The sequence below is a fragment of the Barbus barbus genome (genome assembly GCF_936440315.1).
Source record: "Barbus barbus genome assembly, chromosome: 38".
In the NCBI taxonomy this organism is placed as follows: Eukaryota; Metazoa; Chordata; class Actinopteri; order Cypriniformes; family Cyprinidae; genus Barbus; species Barbus barbus.
This window is the reverse complement of record NC_136716.1, coordinates 7,481,103-7,506,414: the sequence shown is the minus strand read 5'-3', so window position 1 is coordinate 7,506,414 and position 25,312 is coordinate 7,481,103. Positions and strand designations below refer to the sequence as shown.

Sequence of the window (25,312 nt, the reverse complement as noted above, 5' to 3'; positions counted from 1 at the left end):
TGCTGAAGAACATTATAGATTCATCATGCTGCAACTACTAAAAGGCCAAATCCACGACCAACAGCAGCGCTGCTAAATAAAACACTCCTAAGATGGCCAAGCGCCAATACACATACTGAATAATGCAATGTTTTGAATACTCTAATATCTGTGGCCTTGTTTATAGGAACAGTAGAAATGGAGGTACTGCGCTAATGAGAATCCTTACAAACAGTTCAAGTGAAGTGTAAGCATATCTGTCAGTGTGCATATTACAGTGGGCTTCACTGGCGGCAACAGATGCAGGCCTGCTAAGTTGTATGGGGTTGATTGTGTTTAGACGGCACATGTAGAGAGCAAGGGAGAGGCTGCCTTATTGGAAAAGAAGTGCATAATGGGGTCGTGTTTGAGGCACATAAAAATAAACGATTTACTCTGGATGCACGATATTATCGGACTGATATCTGAATCGTCTGATAATTCGTCCTGTGTTTGATACGACATTGTATCGTCACAGAGATTTGACAATACGAGTATCGATACAGCTGGCCCTATATCGATATTGTGGAACGTGTGCAGCAGTGGGCCGTGCTTACTTTGGGAAAAAAAAGTGCAATGTTTCTAAAAAAAATAATGAATGGAGCATTATATATAGGCTACAACAAGGTTTAATCTGGCCGCAGAGGAAAACAACCGGGGTTGCCTGATATAATGAGACGTAATCCCCGAAACGGAGCTTCCCTCTTGCGCAATACGGATATATCTTCTAAGTTTGTTACTTATCTTTGTCAACCTGGCAGTCATGCGTACGTGCACTCTCTCCACTGCGTATAAACGCGCTTGCTTTCTGAAAACACCGGTTAGCTTGCCGTTTAGCGATCTCCACTTCGATATTCTATGCTCAGAAATGTGTAATTCATCAAGTGTTCATTTATGAGAGAGAGAGAAAGGCTGTGTATGTATGAATTACCACCGTTTTGCCATGTTTCTCCATTAACAGTGAAGCTGTGGCTTAATTCCTTTAGAAACAATGATGTTACCAGTTCCTTGTTGAGAAAGATAATGTAACTCTTGAGCGATTAAGCTATTTTATTGATAAAATTGCGGGGCAGCACTAAAAAGTTTGTGTTGCTGAATGTCTGTGCGGCCGCAACGTGATCGGTTTGAGTGAATGTGTGTGCTTAAGTTGAGACAGTGAAGACAGCGCATTAGTTTACTCTTCTAATTCTTATTTTTTTAAATATAGAGAGTGCATTAATTTATGAAGGATGCAGTACTACTCTATATGTACTGAAGATTAACATGATATTGGGTGAAACTGTGTGTGTTAGGTCCCATTTAACAATTGTGGTTCTGGTGTTAAGCCATCACTGCTCAACGTCACACACTCGGGAGACACCAAAGCAAAAAAGTGCAAAGTGGCATCAAAGAGGTCAAAGTTTTTACACAAAGGTGCCTATAAACATTGTGTTGATAGCATGTGAGGTGCCTGTGCTAAAGCGCTTTCTAAAGTGGGTTGTGACTGTGTAGGAGTGTGTAGTGTTTGGTTGAATATCTTGTGCTTGGCATTGTACTCACTGGAGGAGCCTGAGATCGTGATGGAGGCATGGGCAGCAGCTCTTCTGGTTCTGGCTGGTTCCAGTGTCTTGCATTATACACAGCTTTAGTAGGTGACTGCAGAAAGAACAGGCAAACACTGTTACACTGAGGGTATTTTAATACAAGAGCTTCCCATGCAGATCTGAGTTCATTGAACATTATAAGTTTGGGGTTCATTAGGTTGGCATGGCTTGCATCAAGAACAACAAAATCCATTTTTGAGACTGAACAGAAGTACCAGTTTACCTTATGTCAGTTTCACTGAAAACAATTTTGCACATATTTTTACCAGTTGTCCTTAAATTACGGAGCCGAAGCTCTAAGGGGTCTCAAACTTAGAGGGGGCCTCAAGATGACCTTAAATACATTTTTAATTACTTTAAAAGACTGTTAATTAAATTTGTATCTTGTTATTGTTTTTGCTATTGATTGTCATTCATTTATTTGTTCTTATTTTATTATTTACTATTTAGTTGTCTTTTTTAGTTACAATAAATTCAATTCTGAGTGCACGTGATTCTTGGATGGGGAGGGGGCGTGGTCCATGGGAAATAGTCCTGCCACCAGAGCTAGAAAAAATCCTAGAGAAAACACTGAAAGAGTTTCATTTTTATGAATTTGATTATGTATTTATCCATTTTGTTTGGGGAACAGCAGCATGCTTCTAAAACATGCCCATCCACACTCTCTCAGATTGGCTATGACTTGTGATTTAGCTATGCTGTGTCATGGCTTGTAGCTGTGTCACGTCTGGTGTGGACAGACAAATAATTATGGTAATTCTTATCACATTGTGTCTGGTGAGGAAGAAGTAGATGCTAGAGCAATACAGGATTGTAAAAGACCACAAGCTGGGATTTGAACTATGGTTGCTCAAAGCGCAACCACACTGCAGGCTATTAGTTCTAACATTTTTGCAACTTTTAGAAGTTGTGCTTGTCAGTCCAAAACTACACTCCAGTACAAGTAAAAATAAGAGCAAAGCTTTTCTCAGCAAACCCACACTAAAATGCGAAGCCATCCATTTTTGGCAGTTACCTACAGTGGTTCAGAAAAAAAATTAATAAAAACCTGTTGTCAATACTCATGGTAATGAAGCAAACATAAGCATTCTAATCCAAAAAACTAATTGTGAAAACAAACCTGAGAGGTTTGGGAGCAGAATCACATAAGGGTTCAAACAAAGCAACCGAAACAAGTGTGAAAACTGAAAATACATCTAATATCTAAATATTCTCCAGTCATGAAGATAATGGTCTGTAAACATTTAAGGCATAAGCTTCTGCTCCACTTTCCACAAAGATGGCTATATTTCCTTCTTCAACTGTAATCACATTTGTAATTAAAACTCATTAAGAAGTGCTACATTTCTCAGCTTGTTTGTGTCGGCGGAGTGTGAATTGAAGCGCAGGTCATTTGTCTCAGCGGGAGAGCATTCAAAGTAGACTGCAGGAACACTATATATATGAACAACTCGCAGAGGATGCCAGATCGAGTCCAACTGCAGGGACTGACGGCACACAAACACCCAAAAGGGGATGGGGTGCTAAAAGGGCACTTGGCTAGAGGAGGTGGTGTAGGCACAGTCCACTGGGCAACACTGAGGCTGGGTTATTATTAATAATGAAGAGAAAGATTCTGGCCCCCAACATAACTCTGCAGGAGACTGGTTTTAATCTTCTGTAATTAAGAAGCGTTCTTCATGCTAGCAGGGAGTCAAAGTCTAGCTCCAACCCCATGGAGAGTTCCTCATGCTGGGCTAGAAGCCTCCAGAAGGTCTTGCAGAGAGAAATCAAAACTGCCCCCTGAAGTGTTTTTTTCTATGAGCTGGAATCCCCCTCAAAAGTCTGGGAATGATGTTGCCAAGTAAGACCTCCAAGAGGACCAGGCAGATAGAAAACATCTGAAATAATACTCGCAAGCACATGAAATCTCAGATGTTGTTACATTCAAAAATGTCACAATACAATGCAAAATGCATTGAGAGAAAGCATTGTCGAAAGGAGCACTAATGAAGCATTGCTGTAAACTGCTTTTAAAAGGTCAATGGAGTGTCTTGCTGAGGTAGTTAAAAATAGTTTTGTTTTGTTTTTCAGGTCGCTCAATTATGACTATAGTCAATAATGAATCATGATTTTTATCAATACTGAGGACAAGATTAAGGGGATAGTTACACAAAAAGTATTCACGTAGCTTCATAAAATTACGATTGAACCGCTAATAGGGATGTAACGGTATGAAAATTTGTCATCACGATTATAGTGACCAAAATTATCACGGTTATCAGTATTATCACGGTATTGTTAAAATGTGCTGGAGATGTTCAAAAAGTACCGACACATAAATCACTTCACCAAATTTTATACTTAAAAATCAGCAAACAGCAAATAAAATGACTTTTTGTTTGCATAATCACTAAAACAATAACATTACCAATGAGGTCTGGATTTTAAAAGACAACTTGACTGACACCAGTTTAATAGCATGTTCAAATAAATAATGTAAATGTTCAAATAAAGCTTTGAAAAAGTTTCATATAAAGGTAAACTGAATTGTTTAAATGTGTAGAATCCACATAAGCTTGTTTTTCATCAACCGGTTAAAATTTACAGCAGGGCATGCAAATTTAGTCCGTTTTTTGGCCAGACAGAAACTGCACACAGGCTGAATGTAAATAAGTGTCTGTAAATCTATTCTCTGACAGCAGGTGGCGCTTTATACGGAAAAGCTGAATTACAGCTGATTCACGTGAAGTCCGCGAACAAAGCAGTATTGTGTTTAAGAACACTGCTTTAGGTATTACATGGAGCTAAGATGAAAACAAAATGCCATCGAATCGTTTCAGAAGACAGTCAGATCCTTCAGAGGTACATTCATATAATTAATTCACTGATATATTCATTTGTATAATTCCCTCAGCACTCTTAAAACCTTCCAGCTTGTCCGCTCTGTTTTCACTCAGAATGAAACTCTGCTGCCGTGCGCTCGTGAGACTGTTACACTCTGCTTTATGCCGGACAGTATTTATTTATCGTGAGTTGTTCAAATCGTGGTAATCGAATACGGTTTTAATGATAATTAAAATATGAAACGGTAATACTAACCGTGGGGAATTTTATCATGATTTATCGTCAAACCGGTAATCGTTACATCCCTAACCGCTAATGCCACAAGGACTATTTTAACGATGTCCTTTCTGGTCCTTGAACGTGGTAGTTTCATTGCGGTCTATGCTGGGTCAGAAAGCTCTCGGATTTCATCAAAAATTTCTTAATCTGTGTTCTGAAGATGAACGAAAGTCTTACGGGTTTGGAACAACATGAGGGTGAGTAATTAATGACAATTTTCATTTTGTCAATTACTCATTGACTTTAGGCCTTGAATTTACTGAACTAAAAAAAACAAAAAAGGGGATTTCACTGAACTTTTAACACCAACAAAAACTATTTTAAAGAAATCAATGTAATAAATTTAACTAAATAACTAAATAAATAAATAAATACACACACTTAAATAGATATAACACTGATAAATAAAAATAAATGAGATCACAAATCAATAAGGTCAACTATGTTGTAAATAATGGCCTTCCACAACATACCAAAAAATACTAAACATTAGGGCTGTCAAGAGGGCACTTAAGTATTTCCAAAATTATTTACATTCAAATTTTAAAGTATATCAACTAGGACAATACCAGTAAACAGCAGATTTTTAAATCATCAGTCCAGAAGAGGGTGCAACAAACAAGTACAAACTCAACAGCGCTGCGTTAACCTAGGCTCTCTAGACAGTTCCATTGTTCATTTTTATTTTATTTTCCCCTCACAACAAAAATACCACATTTTAGCAGTGCAGCTCCTTCAAGGCTATTCAGTAAACAGCAACTGTTAATATTGGCTAACATAATTGCATAAGACATATCAACTCCCCCCTACTACAGCATTTGAGTACGTATTTTGAAAACGTGCTTCATGATAGGGCTGTCACGATTTTGAAATTTGGCAGACGATTAATTGTCTAAAAATAGTCACAGTTATTGTGATTAATTGTCTGTTTTAGGGCTTTGGCGATTATGCCGATTAATTGTCTTTTTTATGGCTTTCATTATCTAATTGTAATTCATTTAAGGGTTCAGTAACTAATTATGATGTTAATCTTTCTTTAGCTGTTATTTTGCAGTGTAAGATTACATAGAGTACTCCAAATTCTAAGAATCGGCCAATACAGATCCAACACCAGCGCTATTTTTTTTCCACACCCCTACAAAATATCAATACTGTGTTTGTGGAACGAATAGTCACTCTTTTTTAAACCCTTTGTTAAACACAATCCACTAAATACTCATTTTCTCACTACAGAGAAAAACTACATTTGAATAAAAATAAGCTATGAAATTAAACTAGCTGACTGTAGAATTTAGCAGCAAAAACTATATATTGAAAAAAATTATTTGGTGCATATTTTACAATTTAGACAAGTTTATTCTGTTAACTATGTTTTCTTACAAAATACATTCATGAAAATAAGATAGAAATCATGAGAAAAAGAAAGGCTTCTAATAGTTTGATCATGTGAAACGCTTGAAACAAAGCGGCACAAAGCTCTTATGCACATGCAGGGTGCAGAACGATGTGCTTGAAGCAACATAAGCCACAGTGTACCAACAAAGAGAAGAGAAATGAAAGAGCAATGAACTCCAGCAAGATAGTCATTTTATGCAAATCCCCAGACCTTTATCTACACATCAAGTATTATAATGGGGATATATCATCTTGGAGAGAGAGAGTTTTACCGTGCTGACTGTCATAACTGAGCGTGACGTGCTGTTTGAATGCAGAGTGGAGAATGACTGACAGCTGCAGCAGAACGAAGATGAGTTTCTGTAAACTTAAATTTAACAATATAAACATAATTCTGTCCCTCACATGAAAGCCAAACTGGTGCTCTTTTGTTTCTTTTGGTGTATGACTCCCCCTTGTGCCGTATAAAAAGCACAATAATCGCGGTTGTCTGAAACAACCGCAGTTAGATCAAATAATCGCGATTAGATGGTTAATTATCGCGACAGGCCTACTTCATGATGCAGTTGCAGAAGTTTCTTCAACCAATTTCTTTTGTACATTGTGCCTTGTTTTCAAAACAATCTGCAATGAAACACTACAAAAAAAAAAAAAAAAAAATCCTTGCACATGATCCAAAAATCCAAAAATAAATTTAATTGTTCATAACACTGGGGTCAATCGGAAGGCTTGCAGAGACACAAATGCCATCTAAACATGATGCATCACAGCAAACATTCCAAAAAGATCACATCCTTTCCTCATCCATTTGTCCTGTTGTCAGGAGTAAGTCAAGCGTGTGAAGTACAACAGAAATAGCACAGTGCATCAGTCTACTTCCTCTAATGTAGCCAGTGTCATTGATCATAATTGGTGTGATGTGGCACTCACATTTAGTGCAGAAAGGGCGTCACAACTGTGGGTGTGGCCACGGCTGTGTCAATGGATTGATATCTTACTCCAGTGGCAGTTATATGCAAATGTATTTGCTCGTGATATCAAAAGAACCACAATACCCAAATAAGTTTTTGGCTTAAAATAAAGGCTCTTTTTGTAATGAGAAGGATGAAACTTGTATGATGTTTAATATCTGGCTGTGCTCTGAGACTCCGCCCTCTTTGACATGGAAATCTTCTCCAGTTAGCTTCCTTCTTTCATATCAGGGAAAATTTGATTTCTAAATTCATGACCCCTTTTTTTGAGGAAACTGACCACAGATATTATAACCGCATATGGAAAGCAAAACAAATCCTTGAACAGCAAAAAGAAAAACAGCGTGTCTGACGAATGCTGCCTTAAGACGAAGGAAAAGTTAATGAGTAGTGAACTCATCTGAGTAGTGTTCACATGCATTCAGCCTAAGCTGTAAAATATAAGTCAATTTAGACATCTTGTTTACAAACCATCAGAGTCATTTGCACAGCTGTATGATGCAGCCAATGGATAAATAAAAAGGACCCTTCAGCACCTGTGCTTCAATAGCCATGCGCTAATTAAATTAGCTTTAAATATCATAATCATGTTATTACCGAAGTCTTAAGAGCTTAGGAAAAGAGAAAATGGCTCTCTAGTCAAAGACACAACCTGTAGCTGAAGTCTGCAGCTCTCAAGGTAATTTCACTAGTCAGGCACTTCTCCAGCAGAGTTACTGCCATCCATTGCATCATCATGAAATCGCAGTGCTTCCCACACAGAGTTTACCTGCGCAGGCCAAGTATATTTGGTGACACATTTTTATTTTGATTACCATTATTATTCTCTTACGCTTTTTTTTTTTTTTGTCGACAGAGATAATGAAACCATCTGCGATCGATTAACTAGTGGAAAATCTCCCCTCGCCCTACGCGTTTCGTACTGCTCGTTCTGTGCCCTCAAGAACTGTCGACACTCCCACAGACAATCTCCAGTGTTTCCCATACGTTGATTTGTGGCGAGCCGTCGCAATATCCTCAACGACCGCCACAAATATCCACCGCTCGCTGCCATCAGCTCCTGCATCTCACACACACGAACGCGACTTTAGCACAATATTTAGCAACTTCCAGACCCTTTTGGTGGCTTTTTTTTCATAACAGGTACATACTGACAAACCAATCGACTTTTTTGAAAAAACCTTAGCTATCTTTCAGTTGGAAGATGTCGCCAGTACTGTCCCACGAGTGCGAGGTCTGACTCTCCCGGCGCAGTGTCGCCTCTCTCTATGTCTATTCTGTGCAGTGAGTGGCAGAGAAACAGCGCTTTCAGTTGGCCATAACGCAGCAGACTCGTCAATAAATCATTTACAAAACAGCGTTTCCAAGCACCTGTAGCTTACTGACTGTTTGGACTTTTAAATATGAACAATTCATATTCACAATTCATATTTTACAGACACAAGTCTGTTAATATGCTCAAAGTTTGTTACTCAGATGCAGTAATATAGCCAAAACCACCACATATAGTAATTGTTTAGTGCAAGTTAAATGTATATTGATTTTGTTAGACGATGTCGCGATTATAAATCAGGATTTAAGGAGTAGGGATTCCTGGTTAACATGTAGTATTAATGGGTCGTGTTTATCATTTATACTTGTTTTATGAAAACAAATTATAACGTGAACATTGGGCAATCAGTTGTATTACAGTATGTGACAGTTCATAGAGTAGAACAGATCTGAAGTGCCAAAACTTGTTGCTGACGCAATGACGTCATAAATATGCAAATTAATGTGAGACGTCACCTGCCGCCACAAGTCTCACAAAATACTGTGGGAAACACTGAATCGGGTTTAAAAATACTTGTATACACATAACTAGGGTTAGATATCAACTACCACATGATAAAATACTTGGACTTAGTAATAAGTTTGCAAGCGATCAATTAACTTTTTTTATTATTATTATTGATCATTTCAATACACCCAATAAAGTTTCTCTCAGATTATGATGTAAAAAAATGTATATTAATGATTTTCAAACTGTTACTATGGCAGATTTGATCTTAGGAAAAGTTCTCGGTAAAATTTCCCAGATTTTAACACTATTTATTAATTACAGATGGGAAGTTTAAAGTGCCCCTAATATGGATTTTTGAAAATTACCTTTCATGCAGTGTGTAACAGCTCTAAATGAATGAAAACATCCTGCAAAGTTTTAAATCTGAAAGTGCACCGTGTTTCTTTTTATAATAATAAAAATAAAGCATTGGTTGGAGAGCGAGAGAGAGAGCAAATGCAGAGTGCAAGTGAAATGTCTCCACATGAATGATTCACACACAGGAGAATCAGTCATTGAGTCTGCGTATCGAGCGAGAGGTGAGCAGGTTCTGCCCCTGGCATGTTCAGCGGTGGCAGTAAAAGTCACCACAATGCTGAGCTTTAACCCGTTTCAAACACCTCTTATACTTCACAAAAGTCATGAATAAGAACGTCGCTCTTGACTCTTCCTTTAACTACAATTGAAGACACATGAAAGGAATATTGTGGATTCAAAACAAGTTAAGCTCAAATCAACGTCATGAGAACTAATGCTGATAACCACAAAAAAAGAGACTAATCTCATTTAAAAAGAGCAAAAAGCACAATTACAGTAATGCACTTACAATGGAATTAAATGGGGCCATGGACACTAAGGATTTTAAAAGGCAAAATGTACTGCAACACTCATTTTTGTTGAAGCACTTATGAGATTCAGTAAAAGTTTTATTTGAGCTGTTTGATTTAAATTATTCTTCTAGCAGTGACTTAATCATATGGATGGCCTGAGACCACTACCAGGCCTTTGTGCTAGTTGACAGAACTGTCACTTGCCCTACTTGGACAGCATTTATGCTATGAAGTTCCAACAACCTCACATTTATTGATCGTGTAAATGTTCGAGCCTTGCAAACTTAAATATTTGTTTTCTGTGATATTGTGTCTGGGGAATTGTGCTGATTTAAATGCCACCAAGTCATTTTGCTGACTAAACTACATCTTTGATAAATCAAATTTTTCCCTGATTTTTTTGACATGTAAGAGGTCAACGTACTATAAAAACTCCACATAACCACCTCATTACACCGAAAACATGTTTTATTGAAACTAAGCTCCCAAAACCACTGAATATATGAATACATCACTACACAAAATACAAGACCACCAGTACAAACACAGATCAAACCTGCAAAAAAATCCCTAATATTGGTCTGATTTTTTTACATTACAAATGTAAATTACAATATTAATATTTGTGGCAGTCTTAAAGGGACAGCTCACCAAAAATGATAATTCTGTCATCATTTACTCACCCTCATGTTGTTCCAAACCCATAACACTGGTGAAGATATTTCTAATGAAATCTGAGAGACTTCTGTCTAGCATTGAGTATTGTTTGAATTTGATCAATTATGATTTCAACTCCGATCCTGCTTATCGATTCAGATTCTTTGCGATTCCCAGTTTCGATTCCAATGAACGAATATCTTGAATTAAACAAAGACCAATACATTTTAACAGCCCCTTTTCACCACCTACTGGCATAATGTAATCGATAAATCTTGATTTGAAGTGTCAAATTACTTTCAAAAGGTGATTTACTCTATTTTGATCACTATCGCACACATCAGAGTTTACCTCCGAACTATAGTATAAACTTTTAAAGAGGAAAAATAAAATTAAATTAAAATACGCTCACACAGGAATCGAAAAGCGGAATCTAAATTTTTTACACAAGTCTCCGATTCCTGACCTTAACTATCCAATTCTGGAATCGATTTCCGATTCCCAACCCTACTTCTGTCCCTCCGTTAATTTATTAAGAAATCGTAAAACTAATTGAATTGAGCTGTTTAGTCCAAATTTTCTGAAGAAATGTGATCACTTCATATGATGAACAGATTTAATTTAGGGTTTTATTCATATATTAACATCAGTCAACGCACACATCAGTAAAGGCAAATGGAACTGCAAGCATGCTTGACATGCGAGAACCAATAAGGTTCATTCTTGTGTGTCATGCAAGCCATTTGAGGTTCCATAAGAACCAATGAGGTTTTCACATTATGTTTGCTGATCAATGTAAATTAATTTAGTCATTTAGCAGACACTTTTATCCAAAGCGACTTACAAATGAGGACAACAGAAGCAATCAATTGAAGTATTAAAACAACTAAAACCGATCCAAAACTAAAAGCTAAATCTTTATGAATACTATATACACACACATTAAAAAAAAAATAAAACCTAATTATATTAGGGCTGTCGCGATTCGTTGATTTTTGTCGACTAGTCGATTTTTAAAAATCGTCGACTTCATTTTGCTCATGTCGACTAACCGGCAAAATACCGGAAGTGGCGCATTTCAAGGGCGAGAATCCATAAAACAAATTTTTAGACTATTTTCCAAGGCTGCATGATATATTAAACCCAAAAAAATAATTGAGCATAATTGTGAAATCACAAACGCTATGATTTAATTAAATAATTATATGCGAATCAGTTCTAACACAGTATATGCGCTTTATTTACATGCGTGTAGGTTAATTACGTGTGTCTCACAGCGGCTCCGTTCACAGTAGTTCCACAGAAACTGTTATCCAACTCCATCTCTGCATGTTGTTGTGAGTTTGGGTTTATTATAACGTTCATCTGGGAACGCAACGTGTGCCATTTCATCAGATGTGTAAGGTAAATCATTTATAAATCTACACAAACACAGGAGAATACATCACGGTTTCAAAATAAAAGCTCAAACCCTCACTCTGAGTTTACACGTTTTGATGTCCACGGCAAGCTCAAAAATGACCACGCAAAAGACCAGCAAGGTGTAGGATTCTTTTGAATTAACGTTAGAAGGAAACGGAAAAGTTGTGAGTAAACTGTGTAATGTCAGATTGGCTTACAATAAATTTACTGGAGCGATGCGTAATCATATTCAATACAGGCACTTATGCGTTAACTTGGAGGCTAGCCAAAGCCAGCAAATGTCAATCATGTCATACACTACAACCTGCCCCTGCGGTCCGCAATCCCATCCGCGCCGTCCATTCCTCTAAACAAAGACCCACTTCGGTGGTGGTGCGGGATTTCCAGGCTCTTTTCGAAACTGTCTGCTTACTTGTAGTTATCTCTCTGCGTGCCTGTGACTTCAGTTCCTGCCGAGCGATTTTATTTTCAAGTGCAGAGTCGCCTATAGTCCCGTCTTTCACCAGACCACGTTAACATGTTAAATTCACTGAACAAATGCGCATGATCCGAGTAGGGATATAACGGTATGAAAATTTCTCATCACGATTATAGTGACCAAAATTATCACGGTTATCAGTATTATCACGGTATTGTTAAAATGTGCTGGAGATGTTCAAAAAGTACCGATACATAAATCACTTCAAGTTTTATACTTAAAAATCAACAAACAGCAATTAAAATGACTTTTTGTTTGCATAATCACTAAAACTATAACATTACCAATGAGGTCTGGATTTTAAATGACAACTTGACTGACACCAGTTTAATAGCATGTTCAAATAAATAATGTAAATGTTCAAATAAAGCTTTGAAAAAGTTTCATATAAAAGGTAAACCTCACATTTCAGCCTTTAAAGAAAAGAGTTAAGCCAAAATGATAATTGATTAATAAGGGGAAGGGGAGGGGGGAGTGGTGTGTGGCCATGTATGGTGACCCATACTCAGAATTAGTGCTCTGCATTTAACCCATCCAAGTGTACACTCAGTAGTGAACATACACCCGGAGCAGTGGGCAGCCAATGCTGCAGCGCCCGGGGAGCAGTTGGGGGTTCGGTGCCTTGCTCAAGGGTCTCACCTCAGTTGTGGTATTGAGGGAGGAGAGTGTGTTGGTTATTCACTCCTCCACCTACAATCCCTGCCGGACCTGAGACTCGAACCCACGACCTTCAGGTTACAAGTCCAACTCTCTATCCACTTATCTGCTCCATAAATAATTCTATATAGCTTAACTGAATTGTTTAAATGTGTAGAATCCACATAAGCTTGTTTTTCATCAACCGGTCAAAATTTACAGCAGGTCATACAAATTTAGTCCGTTTTTTGGCCAGGCAGAAACTGCACACAGGCTAAATGTAAATAAGTGTCTGTAAATCCACTCTCTGACAGCAGGTGGCGCTTTATATGGAAAAGCTGAATTACAGCTGATTCCCGTGAACTCCGCGAACAAAGCAGTATTGTGTTTAAGAACACTTCCTTTAGGTATTACATGGAGCTAAGATGAAAACAAAATGCCATCGAATCGTTTCTGAAGACAGTCAGATCCTTCAGAGGTACATTCATATAATTAATTCACTGATATAATTCCCTCAGCACTCCATTAAAACCTCCCGCCCTGTTTTCACTCAGAATGAAACTAACGTTACTCTGCTGCCGTGCGCTCGTGACACTGTTACACTCTGCTTTATGCCGGTATTTATTTATCGCGAGTTGTTCAAATCGTGGTAATCGAATACGATTTTAATGATAATTAAAATATGAAACGGGAATACTAACCGTGGGGAATTTTATCATGATTTATCGTCAAACCGGTAATCGTTACATCCCTAGATCCGAGTAAGTAAAACTAGAATTGTTTTGTTTTTAGACAATATAGCCAACATGAAGCAGGCCTACATTTTTAAAAGCCGTTTTAATACTATTCCTTGATAAACTTTCCTATTGTTTTTGACTTGTGTTTTAATGTGTTGGCTAACGTTATATGAAGATGCAGAATTCTTTCAGTTTATTGATTGATTTTCCATTTCTGCATCGCTCCAGCCAATCTGAATAAATAAGCTATGCACTGGTTTGTTGAGTGTATGCTCTTCCTTTTTTTCTGTTTAACGGCCGCCTAAAATTAAATGATGATAATGCGAGGCAAGCATACGGCATAATCGTGACCTATTTTTAGCAGAATTCATTGAGGGATTTGATAGTGTGACTCAAAGAAGAAGTATTTCAAGTGTAGGCTGTTATATAGATACACGCAGTTTTCTTTTGCCACTTTTTGGGGGTTTCTAGCTTTTAGACTAGTCGACTACAAAACTTGCGTTTAAACGACAGACAAATTAGTCGTAGCGCACATCCCTAATATATACATACACACATTTATAAATTCAACATACATACAAACAAACATACGTATACATACGTACGTGTATGTATATGTATATATGTATATATGTATACACACACACCAGAGTTTCCGCTAGAAAAAAATGGTGCCGGTCAAAGTGACCGGCAGAGGTTTCGTTTTCCGGACATTTTGGTGATGTGCCGGTCAAATATCGCCTCTTAATTAGTCAAGTTGAGGAAAACTGGAAGCAGGCTATGTAATTTAAAAAATGACATAATCCGGCCGTATAGAATGCAACGTTTATTAGCCTAACTTTCAAATAGACGGAAAAAACATGGTTTCACATTCATAGTTTAACAAACCAATCCCCCTTCCCCACATAAAATATCTGAATAGTAGCCTATTGTTTTTACTCAAGCGAACTTAATTATACACTCTCAATATGTCTCATTTAACTGGCAACATTTAAATTGGCCACCGTGAAATGACTCCTTGTCAAATTAACTGGAACAAACAAATGACTAGGCCTATAACACTGTCATTTTAGGCTACTTTTTACGCTGTTTTGCAGTGCTGAATTGTGCAGCTGCCGACTTAAAATCAAAACTTCCCAGAGTCTCTCCACAACTTGCAATGCGCATAAGGCGCGTAACCTTGTTCTCCGCAAGGCGACTTCGCTGCTTCGTCTTGATCCGATTCTGCAGCGAGAACCCCCTCTCTGCAGGAACACTCAGGGATTACACAGGCTATCTTGGCGAGCTTGGTCCACTCTGGATACATTTCGTTGAAATCACATATGAGGACTTCGCAGGCTGTGGAGAAATGCAATCCTCCAAATGCAATCCTCCAATCCGCTTTCTCTTTTTTTCCAAAGCGCTCGGGCGGTTGCGCTCCGGAGGCGTCTGTCGTTGCTAAACAACCATCAGCTGCGCTCTCCGTTACAACAAGGAAATTTCAGCAATGGATTGAACACCGAAAAACACTTGCTGTAACTCCGTTACAAGATTTATTTACTAAGAAAAGTAAAAAACGCCGCAGTGTTTGGGTGCACCCCATACTTCAAAAACGCTGCTGAGGTTTCAAAGTAACGGAAAAGGTGAGGAAGCTGATTGGTTGGTTCTTGTCACATGACCTGCGGTGCGCTTGCGGCATTCTGAAAAGTTGAGATGTTTTTATCTCGATGCGGCGCGGACGCGCCTGGAAAAAACGAGCGCAGCGCGCATACCGCGCGTCTCCATTTGAAATAACGAACTTGAGCGCGCAAAAGACGCGATATGTGAGCGGCCCCTTAGGCGTGCGCTTTATTTTAAATGCAGCATGCGATGTTGTTTAATAACTTTCAAACGGTAGAGCCTGTTCCTTTATAACATAGCCAAAGGTCGGTGTATTTTTGCTTTATACATTTTAGGCTTATTCTCAAATTCAGATTGTGTTAGTGGGGCGGGATTATTAGGCCATTTTAATCGGACAATTTGACCGGAGAGATTTAATTTTGTCGGACATTTAATTTTTTTTCCGGCCAATGTCCGGCAATTACCGGACAACGGAAACCCTGACACACACACACATTTATACACACACACATATATATATATATATATGTGTGTGTGTGTGTGTGTGTGTGTGTGTGTGTGTAAACTATCCCTTTAAATTCTCAGTTTTCAAATATTTTGAGAAAAAAAAAAAAAAAAAAAAAAAAAAAGGAGCCCTTATAGCTTATATTTTGTTGATATGGACTTCTCATTACAAGTATGGGAAGATGGTTGGTGTATGTTGCGTTCCCCAATGCACATTAAAGTGGCTGGAATGCAAAGCAGATGCAGAGATGGATGCATATTATGGTTTCGGTTTTATTTTCATTAATCGTGCAGCACTACTTCTCACTATCAGTAATCGCCAGATCCGCTCTGAAACAGTGATGAAGGGAAATGAGGAAAGCAGTTCTAATACTTCTTCCTACCTCTGTTTGATATGTAGAGTCATCAATAAGTAAGCCATTCAAAGGCTAATTCCCCCGGATAACGTAAACACTGTGATGCTATCAAAACATTGCTCTGTTTGAGCATTTATATGCTTAAAGTTCAGTCATGACTTTAAACAATCAATCATAACCCCATAGAAGCCTGTGTGCACATAGAGCAGCCGCAGGAACATTTGTAATAATGGCTGAGCTGTCAGCGGGGGTGAGCAACATAACTGCATTACTGTCATTATAGATAAAAGTCACGCTGAAGACAACGGCTTGATGCCCGTTCCACCCTCTGCCTTCACTATGCTTCCGTTAGCGTACATAAACAAGAGAACAACAAATCAAACAGCCACATCATTCTTTACATGATGGCAGTAGGGTAACATTTACTTTGGTGAAATGGGCAAAACAACCTTTAGATTCTAAATGAAATGACACGTAGTAGAACATGCTCCAGAACAAATACTGTCATCACAAACCATCAGCTGAATGATGGAAAAAATACAAATAGAAAAAGAGACGGTATGAAGCTTACCTTCTTAGGTCCGCTGAAGATCTTCCTGCTGCTCTCCTTGGCTTTCTCCTGAGCTTTGACCTGAGGTTTCCTTACTGTCTCAAAGGGAAAGGGGACCTCTGGGAATTCCAGAGGATCTGTAAAACCACAAACAGACATCAGCCATGTGTCTGCTAAATGTTGCTATTATCTCTAAAAGGAAAATATGTCCTCTGCATTGGGCATGTAACTTGAGTAATATAAGGGGAAGGGGGACAGGGGAAGTGGTGTGTGGCCAAGTATGGTGACCCATACTCGGAATTTGTGCTCTGCATTTAACCCATTCAAGTGTACACACAGTAGTGAACATACACCCGGAGCATTGGGCAGCCATTGGGGGTTTGGTGCCTTGCTCAAGGGTCTCACCTCAGTCGTGGTATTGAGGGTGGAAGAGAGTGAGGTTATTCACTCACCCCACCTACAATCCCTGCTGGACCTGAGACTCGAACCCACAACCTTCAGGTTACAAGTCCAACTCTCTATCCATTAGGCCACGACTGCCCCCTATATAACAGATACAGTGGGTACGGAAAGTATCCAGACCCCCTTAAATGTTTCACTCTTTGCAGGCATTTGCTAAAATCATTTAAGTTCTTTTTTTTCCTCATTAATGTACACACAGCACCCCATATTGACAGAAAAACACAGAATTGTTGACATTTTTTAAGATTTATTAAAAAAGAAAAACTGAAATATCACATGGTCCTAAGTATTCAGACCCTTTGCTGTGACACTCATATATTTAACTCAGGTGCTGTCCATTTCTTCGGATCATCCTTGAGATGGTTCTACACCTTCATTTGAGTCCAGTTGTGTTTGATTATACTGACTGGACTTGATTAGGAAAGCCACACACCTGTCTACATAAGACCTTACAGCTCACAGTGCATGTCAGAGCAAATGAGAATCATGAGGTCAAAGGAACTGCCTGAAGAGCTCAGAGACAGAATTGTGGCAAGGCACAGATCTGGCCAAGGTTACAAAAACATTTCTGCTGTACTTAAGGTTCCTAAGAGCACAGTGGCATCCATAATCCTTAAATGGATGACGTTTGGGACGACCAGAACCCTTCTTAGAGCTGGCCGTCCGGCCAAACTGAGCTATCGGGGGAGAAGAGCCTTGGTGAGAGAGGTAAAGAAGAACCCAAAGATCACTGTGGCTGACCTCCAGAGATGCAGTCGGGAGATGGGAGAAAGTTGTAGAAAGTCAACCATCACTGCAGCCCTCTACCAGTCGGGGCTTTATGGCAGAGTGGCCCGACGGAAGCCTCTCCTCAGTGCAAGACACAAAAAAAAAAACACCTGAAGGACCACAAGATGGTGAGAAATAAGATTCTCTGGTCTGATGAGACCAAGATAGAACTTTTTGGCCTTAATTCTAAGCGGTATGTGTGGAGAAAACCAGGCACTGCTCATCACCTGTCCAATACAGTCCCAACAGTGAAGCATGTTGGTGGCAGCATCATGCTGTGGGGGTGTTTTTCAGCTGCAGGGACAGGACGACTGGTTGCAATCGAAGGAAAGATGAATGCGGCCAAGTACAGGGATATCCTGGACGAAAACCTTCTCCAGAGTGCTCAGGACCTCAGACTGGGCCGAAGGTTTACCTTCCAACAAGACAATGACCCTAAGCACACAGCTAAAATAACGAAGGAGTGGCTTCACAACAACTCCGTGACTGTTCTTGAATGGCCCAGCCAGAGCCCTGACTTAAACCCAACTGAGCATCTCCGGAGAGACCTAAAAATGGCTGTCCACCAACGTTTACCATCCAACCTGACAGAACTGGAGAGGATCTGCAAGGAGGAATGGCAGAGGATCCCCAAATCCAGGTGTGAAAAACATGTTGCATCTTTCAAGACTCATGGCTGTATTAGATCAAAAGGGTGCTTCTACTAAATACTGAGCAAAGGGTCTGAATACTTAGGACCATGTGATATTTCAGTTTTTCTTTTTTAATAAATCTGCAAAAATGTCAAAAATACTGTGTTTTTCTGTCAATATGGGGTGCTGTGTGTACATTGAGGAAAAAAAAAATGAACTTAAATGATTTTAGCAAATGGCTGCAATGTAACAAAGATTGAAAAATTTAAGGGGGTCTGAATACTTTCCGTACCCACTGTATATATTTAAAGTAGGGGTGGCACGGTACGCGTACTGAACCGTATGGTTCAGGGGGCAAATTCCAAATGGAAGTGATCATCCCTATACCCTTGGAGTGGGGCAAAACAGGGCACGTGCGTGCCATTATTTAGTCGTTTGGAATGCACTTGGCAAAGGGAGCGATCTAATTTCCTCATAACCTTCAGCTGGGATGTTCCCGTGACAACACAGCACGGTGTGCGTCAGCAGATTCGCTGACGGACACCGGCATAAAAAATATATATTTTATATTTTAAAAAGTTGTATACATATTAGTTTTTAAATATTATATAGCAAAAAAACTTTAAAAACCTTTTAAAATATAAAATGTATGTTCATTTGCAACAGTTATGCTAACAACAATAAAAAGACATTTATGACATTAAAACAGCGGCATCTACTGATGCACACCATGCTACGTTGTCACGGGAACATCCCAGCTGAAGGTTATGAGGAAATTAGATCGCTCCCTTTGCCAAGTGCATTCCAAACAACTAAATAATGTGCCCTGTTCACTCCAAAGTCCCCACTCCAAGGGGATAGGGATGATCACTTCCATTTGGAATTTGCCCCGTGAACCGTATAGGTTCGGTATGCGTACCGTGCCACCTCTAATTTAAAGTGATACAAAAAAACAAAAAATAATAAAGATCAATATGTTATAAGACAAGTAAATCTGTGTAAACGTCCATGTGTAAATCAAACAAACACGTCAGAGACATATTTCACAACTAACCAACAAACAAACTAACAAATAAACAACAACAAAAAACTAAAACATATTAAAACTATTAACCATAACAATTTAAGGCAATACTGCGTTTACCTGTCAGAAAAATAAAGTCATAATAATAAATACAATGGCCCTGAAAACAGGCTTCTGCATGCAAAATACAATTTCTTATCTTAATTTTGTGATAAAATTGGATTACACTTTATTTTAAGGACCAACTCTCACTATTAACAAACCATTAATTATGACTTGCCTCAACAAACTCCTAATTTGCTGCTTATTAATAGTTGGTAAGGTAGTTAAGTTGGGTAGGATAAGGATGTAGAATATGGTCATGCAGAATATGTGCTTTGTTAGTACTAATAAACAGCCAGTATGCTAGTAATAAGCATGCTAATATGCAACTTGTTAATAGTGAGAATTGGTCCCTATACTAAAGTGTTACCATAAAACTCAAACTAGATTTGTTCTTGAAAGCATAGTGAGATCAGGATCAACATCTGTGCACATTTACTATGGATTCAGGCAGGTACAGCAACGTAAACAGAACCCAAAGCTAGATCCCCAGAAACTGTGTTGAGTGTAAATACTGACCGTTTTTAAGGCCGTGACTGTGACCTGCAGCGTGACTGCTCTGAAAGCTCTGTATCTCTCTGGGCTGAGGACTGTGAACATTGGTCTCTGTAGACATCAGTGGCACTGCTAGGCCTGCTGCAGCCTTCCTCTTAGCTTTCCTTCTTTCAGAGGAACCCTCATCTTCCTCACTGTCACTCTCACTCAGGTCATCAAACCCAAAGTATTTGATCCTGTAGTTAGAGCTTCCTGAAGCAGAGTCGTCATCCTCAGCCACAGCATCAGTGTCATCAAACCCAAAGAGCTCCAGCTTACTGCTCTTCATTTTGCTCTGTGTGGGTCTGGATCGACTAGAAACCCAACAGACAAACAGTCAGAATCTCACACATGTAGACTTTTGGAAACATGAAGGAATGAGGCCAAGTGAGAGCAATCAATGAATTATGAATTTAACAGTGGCATCTTTGAGGGTTTTATCACATTTTGCTTCATCTATGTATTGTATGTACAAATTAGCAATGGTTAAGCAAAAAAAATAAAATAATAATTATTTGATTTATTTGTCAAGTAGGGCTGTCATTACTTGATTAAATAGGAGTACCAGGCTTTTTAAGGGGTTCAATGAGATGTAAGTGATAGAGTTGGATGGTGTTAATGTTCACTTCTCTAATTTTGTTTAAGCGGTTGAGGTTGGAGCCATAGACATATATAGACGGCCTATTCGACTGCTCCAGGCACGTAGATGCGGCCGCCATCTTGGAACGATCCACTTGACTTCATTCACCATACTGTAGGTTCGCATAGAGCCGTTGGGTTCACAGACCATCTGATGTGCAGGATTGTGGCATCTTTTGAATATTCAGTGATTACTATGGTGAATAGGGCTGCAGCGATTTGTCGACGTCATCGATTACGTTGATTATGAAAATACGTCGATTAGCATGGAATGCGTCGACACGTCGCACCTTTAGCCACACCCATTGTGTGAGCCTGCAGACTGCAGTTATCCCTACTTAAGACAGTTTTTCTGCCATGTTTAACACAAAACAGTCTAGAGCCGAAGGTAAAGGCTAGTATGGCAACATCACTTCATAGCTTTGCGTTCATAGAGCATTTCATTATTATACGACAGTCAGAACCGCATATATATTTTATATAGCCGAGCTGACGCCTTTACATTGTCAGGATTCACAACGGCATTCTCGCATTCAAAGCTTCACTGAATGAACGGAACAGCACGGGACATCAAGTTGCCTATATAATCTTGACGGATTTAATGCACCCACAGAGACGGAGGAGGAGAAATGATTCACGTTCATCTTAAGATCCACTGAAGATGCCGTCAGTGCAATGGTTCGCTTCCTGGCGTTATGACACCATTTTTGATTCTGTCGCTCTAGCGTCCTGAACGCATTTGTGACTTCAGCTGTTCATTCATACCAGATGTATTCAAGCAGATGTTTTAATCTGCTGAATAAATAAAACATTTCAAGTCTCTCACCTGTAAGCAACTGCTGTCAGTCCCTAAGAGTAACTGTGAATGCAGCCATAATGTGCATTTCTATTGACTGTATTGCATCACTGCCCTGTAATTTTATTTCTTTCGTTATTATTATTTCTTTCTTCCTTGCTTTCTTTTTCTTTTATTTTTATTTCTCCTCGCTTTTCTTGTTATTTTTCTTTGTTGTTATTATTTTCTTTCTTGTTATTATTATTTATTTTTGTAAAGTATTATGAGAAAACGTTTGAATAAAATATTAAAAGCGTAATAGCAGTTACTGTTATTATTTATTGATAGTTTAACTAAAGAATTCATCAACTGATAAGAAAATAATAAATTAATTAATTGAAAAATAATCGATAGATTAGTCGACAATAAAAATTATCGTTAGCTGCAGCCCTAATGGTGAATGACATCAAGTTGACCGCTACAATATGGCGGACGGCTTACGTATAGCAGGCCATAGAAACAGTCGCTAATGAGGCATCTACATACATATATATATATATATATCGTTGGAGCTGTGGATTAATAGTGGAGCCGTGCTCAAATGGGTGACAAGGCTCAAAAAATAAATACATATACATTTTTAAAATATATAAAACATAAAAACTAAATTGAAACTAAACAAAAAACAAAACTAAATACAAATGCAACAAAACAAAACTAAACAAATACTATAAAACTAAAAACAAAAACTAAATATCAAAACAACCAACACTAAAATAAAACTATTAACAAAAACAAACAAAAAAATGTGTTACGTACTGAAGTTTTGGAAACAAAAATCAATGGTTCAAAAACATAAATATATAAATGTGAAGAGAGCAATTAGGCCTTTTGGTGCCTTCACCTGTGCCACGGTTACTAAGCAACAGGGTAAACAGCTACTGGCTTGATGACGCAAACGAACCACGGTTCGGACCCAAATAAAATATGAATGCAGGCCCGTGGGGGCGGAGCAATTGAACTCTGGTTCGGACCAGGCAATTGAACCAAGTGTGAAAGGACCCTAAGACTACCGTCCAAAAATAGTATGAAGTACAGCTCAAACTGCAGTACTAAGAATTTCATGTTATTACAGCAATGTTCTTACACAAAACTATTACCTGAAAGGTTTGCTTTCTGTCTCCATTTTTTTCCTCAGTCTTACTGCATCTCCTGGTCCAGCAGCTGGGGCGCTGGCTGTGTACTCCTCCATACTGCGGTCCATGGAGTCCTGGAAGGTGACGTTAAACATGGAAACACAAGACGGGTGTAGCACTGTAAAGTCTCTCGTCCGACCTCTGTTTGTAGTTTTCCCAGCATTTTCTGCCCCGCTGTTCTGCAACACTTCCGTGGAGCTATGACTGGAAGCGCTTCCACTCTCATCAGCTCCACCAGGCTGTTTGCCTTTACTGGGTCTGCAGTACGTTCTGCAGTTGGACGCCCTGAGCACAGACTGAGAGTGGTCCTCGCTTTCAGATGGCTCGACAGGAAAATTAAAGTTCCCTTGAGCAAACTCGTCTAACCGAGTCTCAGTGGAGGATTTGCCCTGAATGTTGCTGTGACTGTAACTACTGGATGCCCACAACGTAGACGGAGGGTCTTTAGGTCCGGTAAAGAGGGATGTGGAGCGTGCTCCCAGACCGACCACAGCGCTCCAGGCATCGTAAGAATCCTTTTCCTCTGTTATCTCAGACTTTAACGTGGTGGTCTGGGCAAGAGGTCTCGTGTCGCTTTCAGAAGGGTTTTTGTACCATGAGTAGCTGTGGCGGTCTGTGCTCTCGATGGACCAACTCTGGGTTTTTCCTAAAGAAAAGGAAGTCAAACATCATTCAGATTTTAGAGAACTCGCATGACTTCAAACAACGAAATACTTGATCAATCATGTTCCTACATCAACATGAAGTAGGTAACTGAAAATAGCTACATTAATAAACAAAACCAACAGAATATAGCAATAATCAATTACCTAAGCAAAATATTGTTGCAACTATTAGATAGAACTACTAAAGTTGCACTACCTCATTGGTTTATCTCTCTGGTCAAAATGACTTGAAATGGTTTTAAACTATATTAGGGCTGCACGATAGTTGTTACGACTGAATCACAGCTGATTGGGATTTAAACTCTTGACATCTGGCAGCCCAAATCTTGAAATCTTATGGAGGCTTGCTACCAATGCAAGATAATGGAAACATCGAATTAAAGCCTGAGCACAATGATATGATTAATCGCTCAGCCTTGAACTATATACTGATACATATGAAGCAACAGTTTTAGTTACTGACAACATTATGGAAATACTCTATTCATTAATCTGGAGCCAAAAGCATCTGATAATATGGTTTACTGAGATAATGTGAAGCTAACATGAAAGTCACCAAGAGGTGGTCGACCATCTTTATGTAAAATATATAGGCTATATCACTGATTTGAATGGAGTCAGAGGTTCTACACCGTTTTGGACAAAGTTTGTGGTCTTTAAGACTGCTCTAGTTTTAAGCAAAGACCACAAACTTAGTACATCAATTTTCTCTGATCCCATGACTAGTCAAACGATAGATAATATGAACACATTGTTAGACACCTTCAAAGCAATAATCACACCTCTGCAGTCATAACATTGTCTAAGCTATAGTCTGGCAGACAACATTTGCTATTTACCATTCTAACAACTCTACGTATTCTCCATTACACCAATAACCACAATTAAGTCTATGTACTGTGAATCAGGAGACAGGACAAAATGTTAATGGCAGCTTTGGAAAAAGGTCCCTAACATACAAAACCACCATTAAGCTCCATAGCAAAGGAAGTCAGTGTTGCAGAAATGCTGTTAGGTCTAAAAACCATCTATTACACAACAGCACTTACTCAATTTCAGTTATATCACCACTTTGGTAATTCAGAACATTATCTGGCCCGCGCCCGTAGCCAGATTATTTTGATAGCGGCTGGTTCTGAAATAGATCTGTCATGACAGCAACAGTTACTCGCAATCAGAGTACATGAGTGGAGTGTGGAGTGGAGTGGTGTGATTTTGACTGGAGCGAGGAGCGGATTTTTTAAAAGTCGGAGCGTCGTGGTGCAAGATGCAAACCTCTGATCAGCACCAAAAACAGAAAGGCAAGATTAGAGTTCGTAAAATAGCACAAAGGTGAGCCAGACGAGTTTTGGAAACGTGTTTATGGACCGATGAGACAAAGATGAACCTTTATCTAAGTGATGGGAAAGCAAAAATGTGGAGAAAAAAGGGAACTCAGGGCTCACAAAATCGCTAGCCCGACGTCCCGGAGCTATTGTGTTTTCCAGTCGAGCTACTAAAATGTATCTTTGCCCTGCCCGACGGGCTACCTTAAATGCTTAATATGCTGATTATCAGTGTTGAAACTGTTCTGCTGCTTAATATTGTTTTGGAACCCGTGTTACTTTTTTCTTGATTCTTTGATTAATAAAAAGTTTAAAAGAACAACATTTATTCAAAATAGAAATATTTTCTAACAATAGAAGTCTTTACTATCAATTTTATCCATTTAACACATCCTTGCTGAATAAAGTTTATTTAACTTTCTTTAAACTTTTTTTTAAAGTATCTTTAAAAAAGAAAAAAAAAATCTGACCCCAAACTTTTGAATAGTATATATTGTAACAAAATCTCTATTTTGACTAAACACTTT

The 25,312-nt window shown here is 38.8% G+C and overlaps 1 protein-coding gene across 1 annotated transcript in view; it reads right to left on the bottom strand.

Annotated features, from left to right (window-relative positions):
• LOC306858000 (wings apart-like protein homolog) overlaps positions 1-25,312 on the bottom strand; it is a 63,329-nt gene that overhangs the window by 22,891 nt on the left and 15,126 nt on the right. The window contains exons 3-6 of the mRNA XM_079398334.1: positions 22,760-23,441; positions 20,171-20,499; positions 16,685-16,800; positions 1,558-1,653 (exon numbers count right to left, since the gene is read on the bottom strand). Of these exons, the coding sequence (XP_079254460.1) occupies positions 1,558-1,653; positions 16,685-16,800; positions 20,171-20,499; positions 22,760-23,441 (1,223 nt within the window). The remainder of the gene's footprint in view (positions 1-1,557; positions 1,654-16,684; positions 16,801-20,170; positions 20,500-22,759; positions 23,442-25,312) is intronic.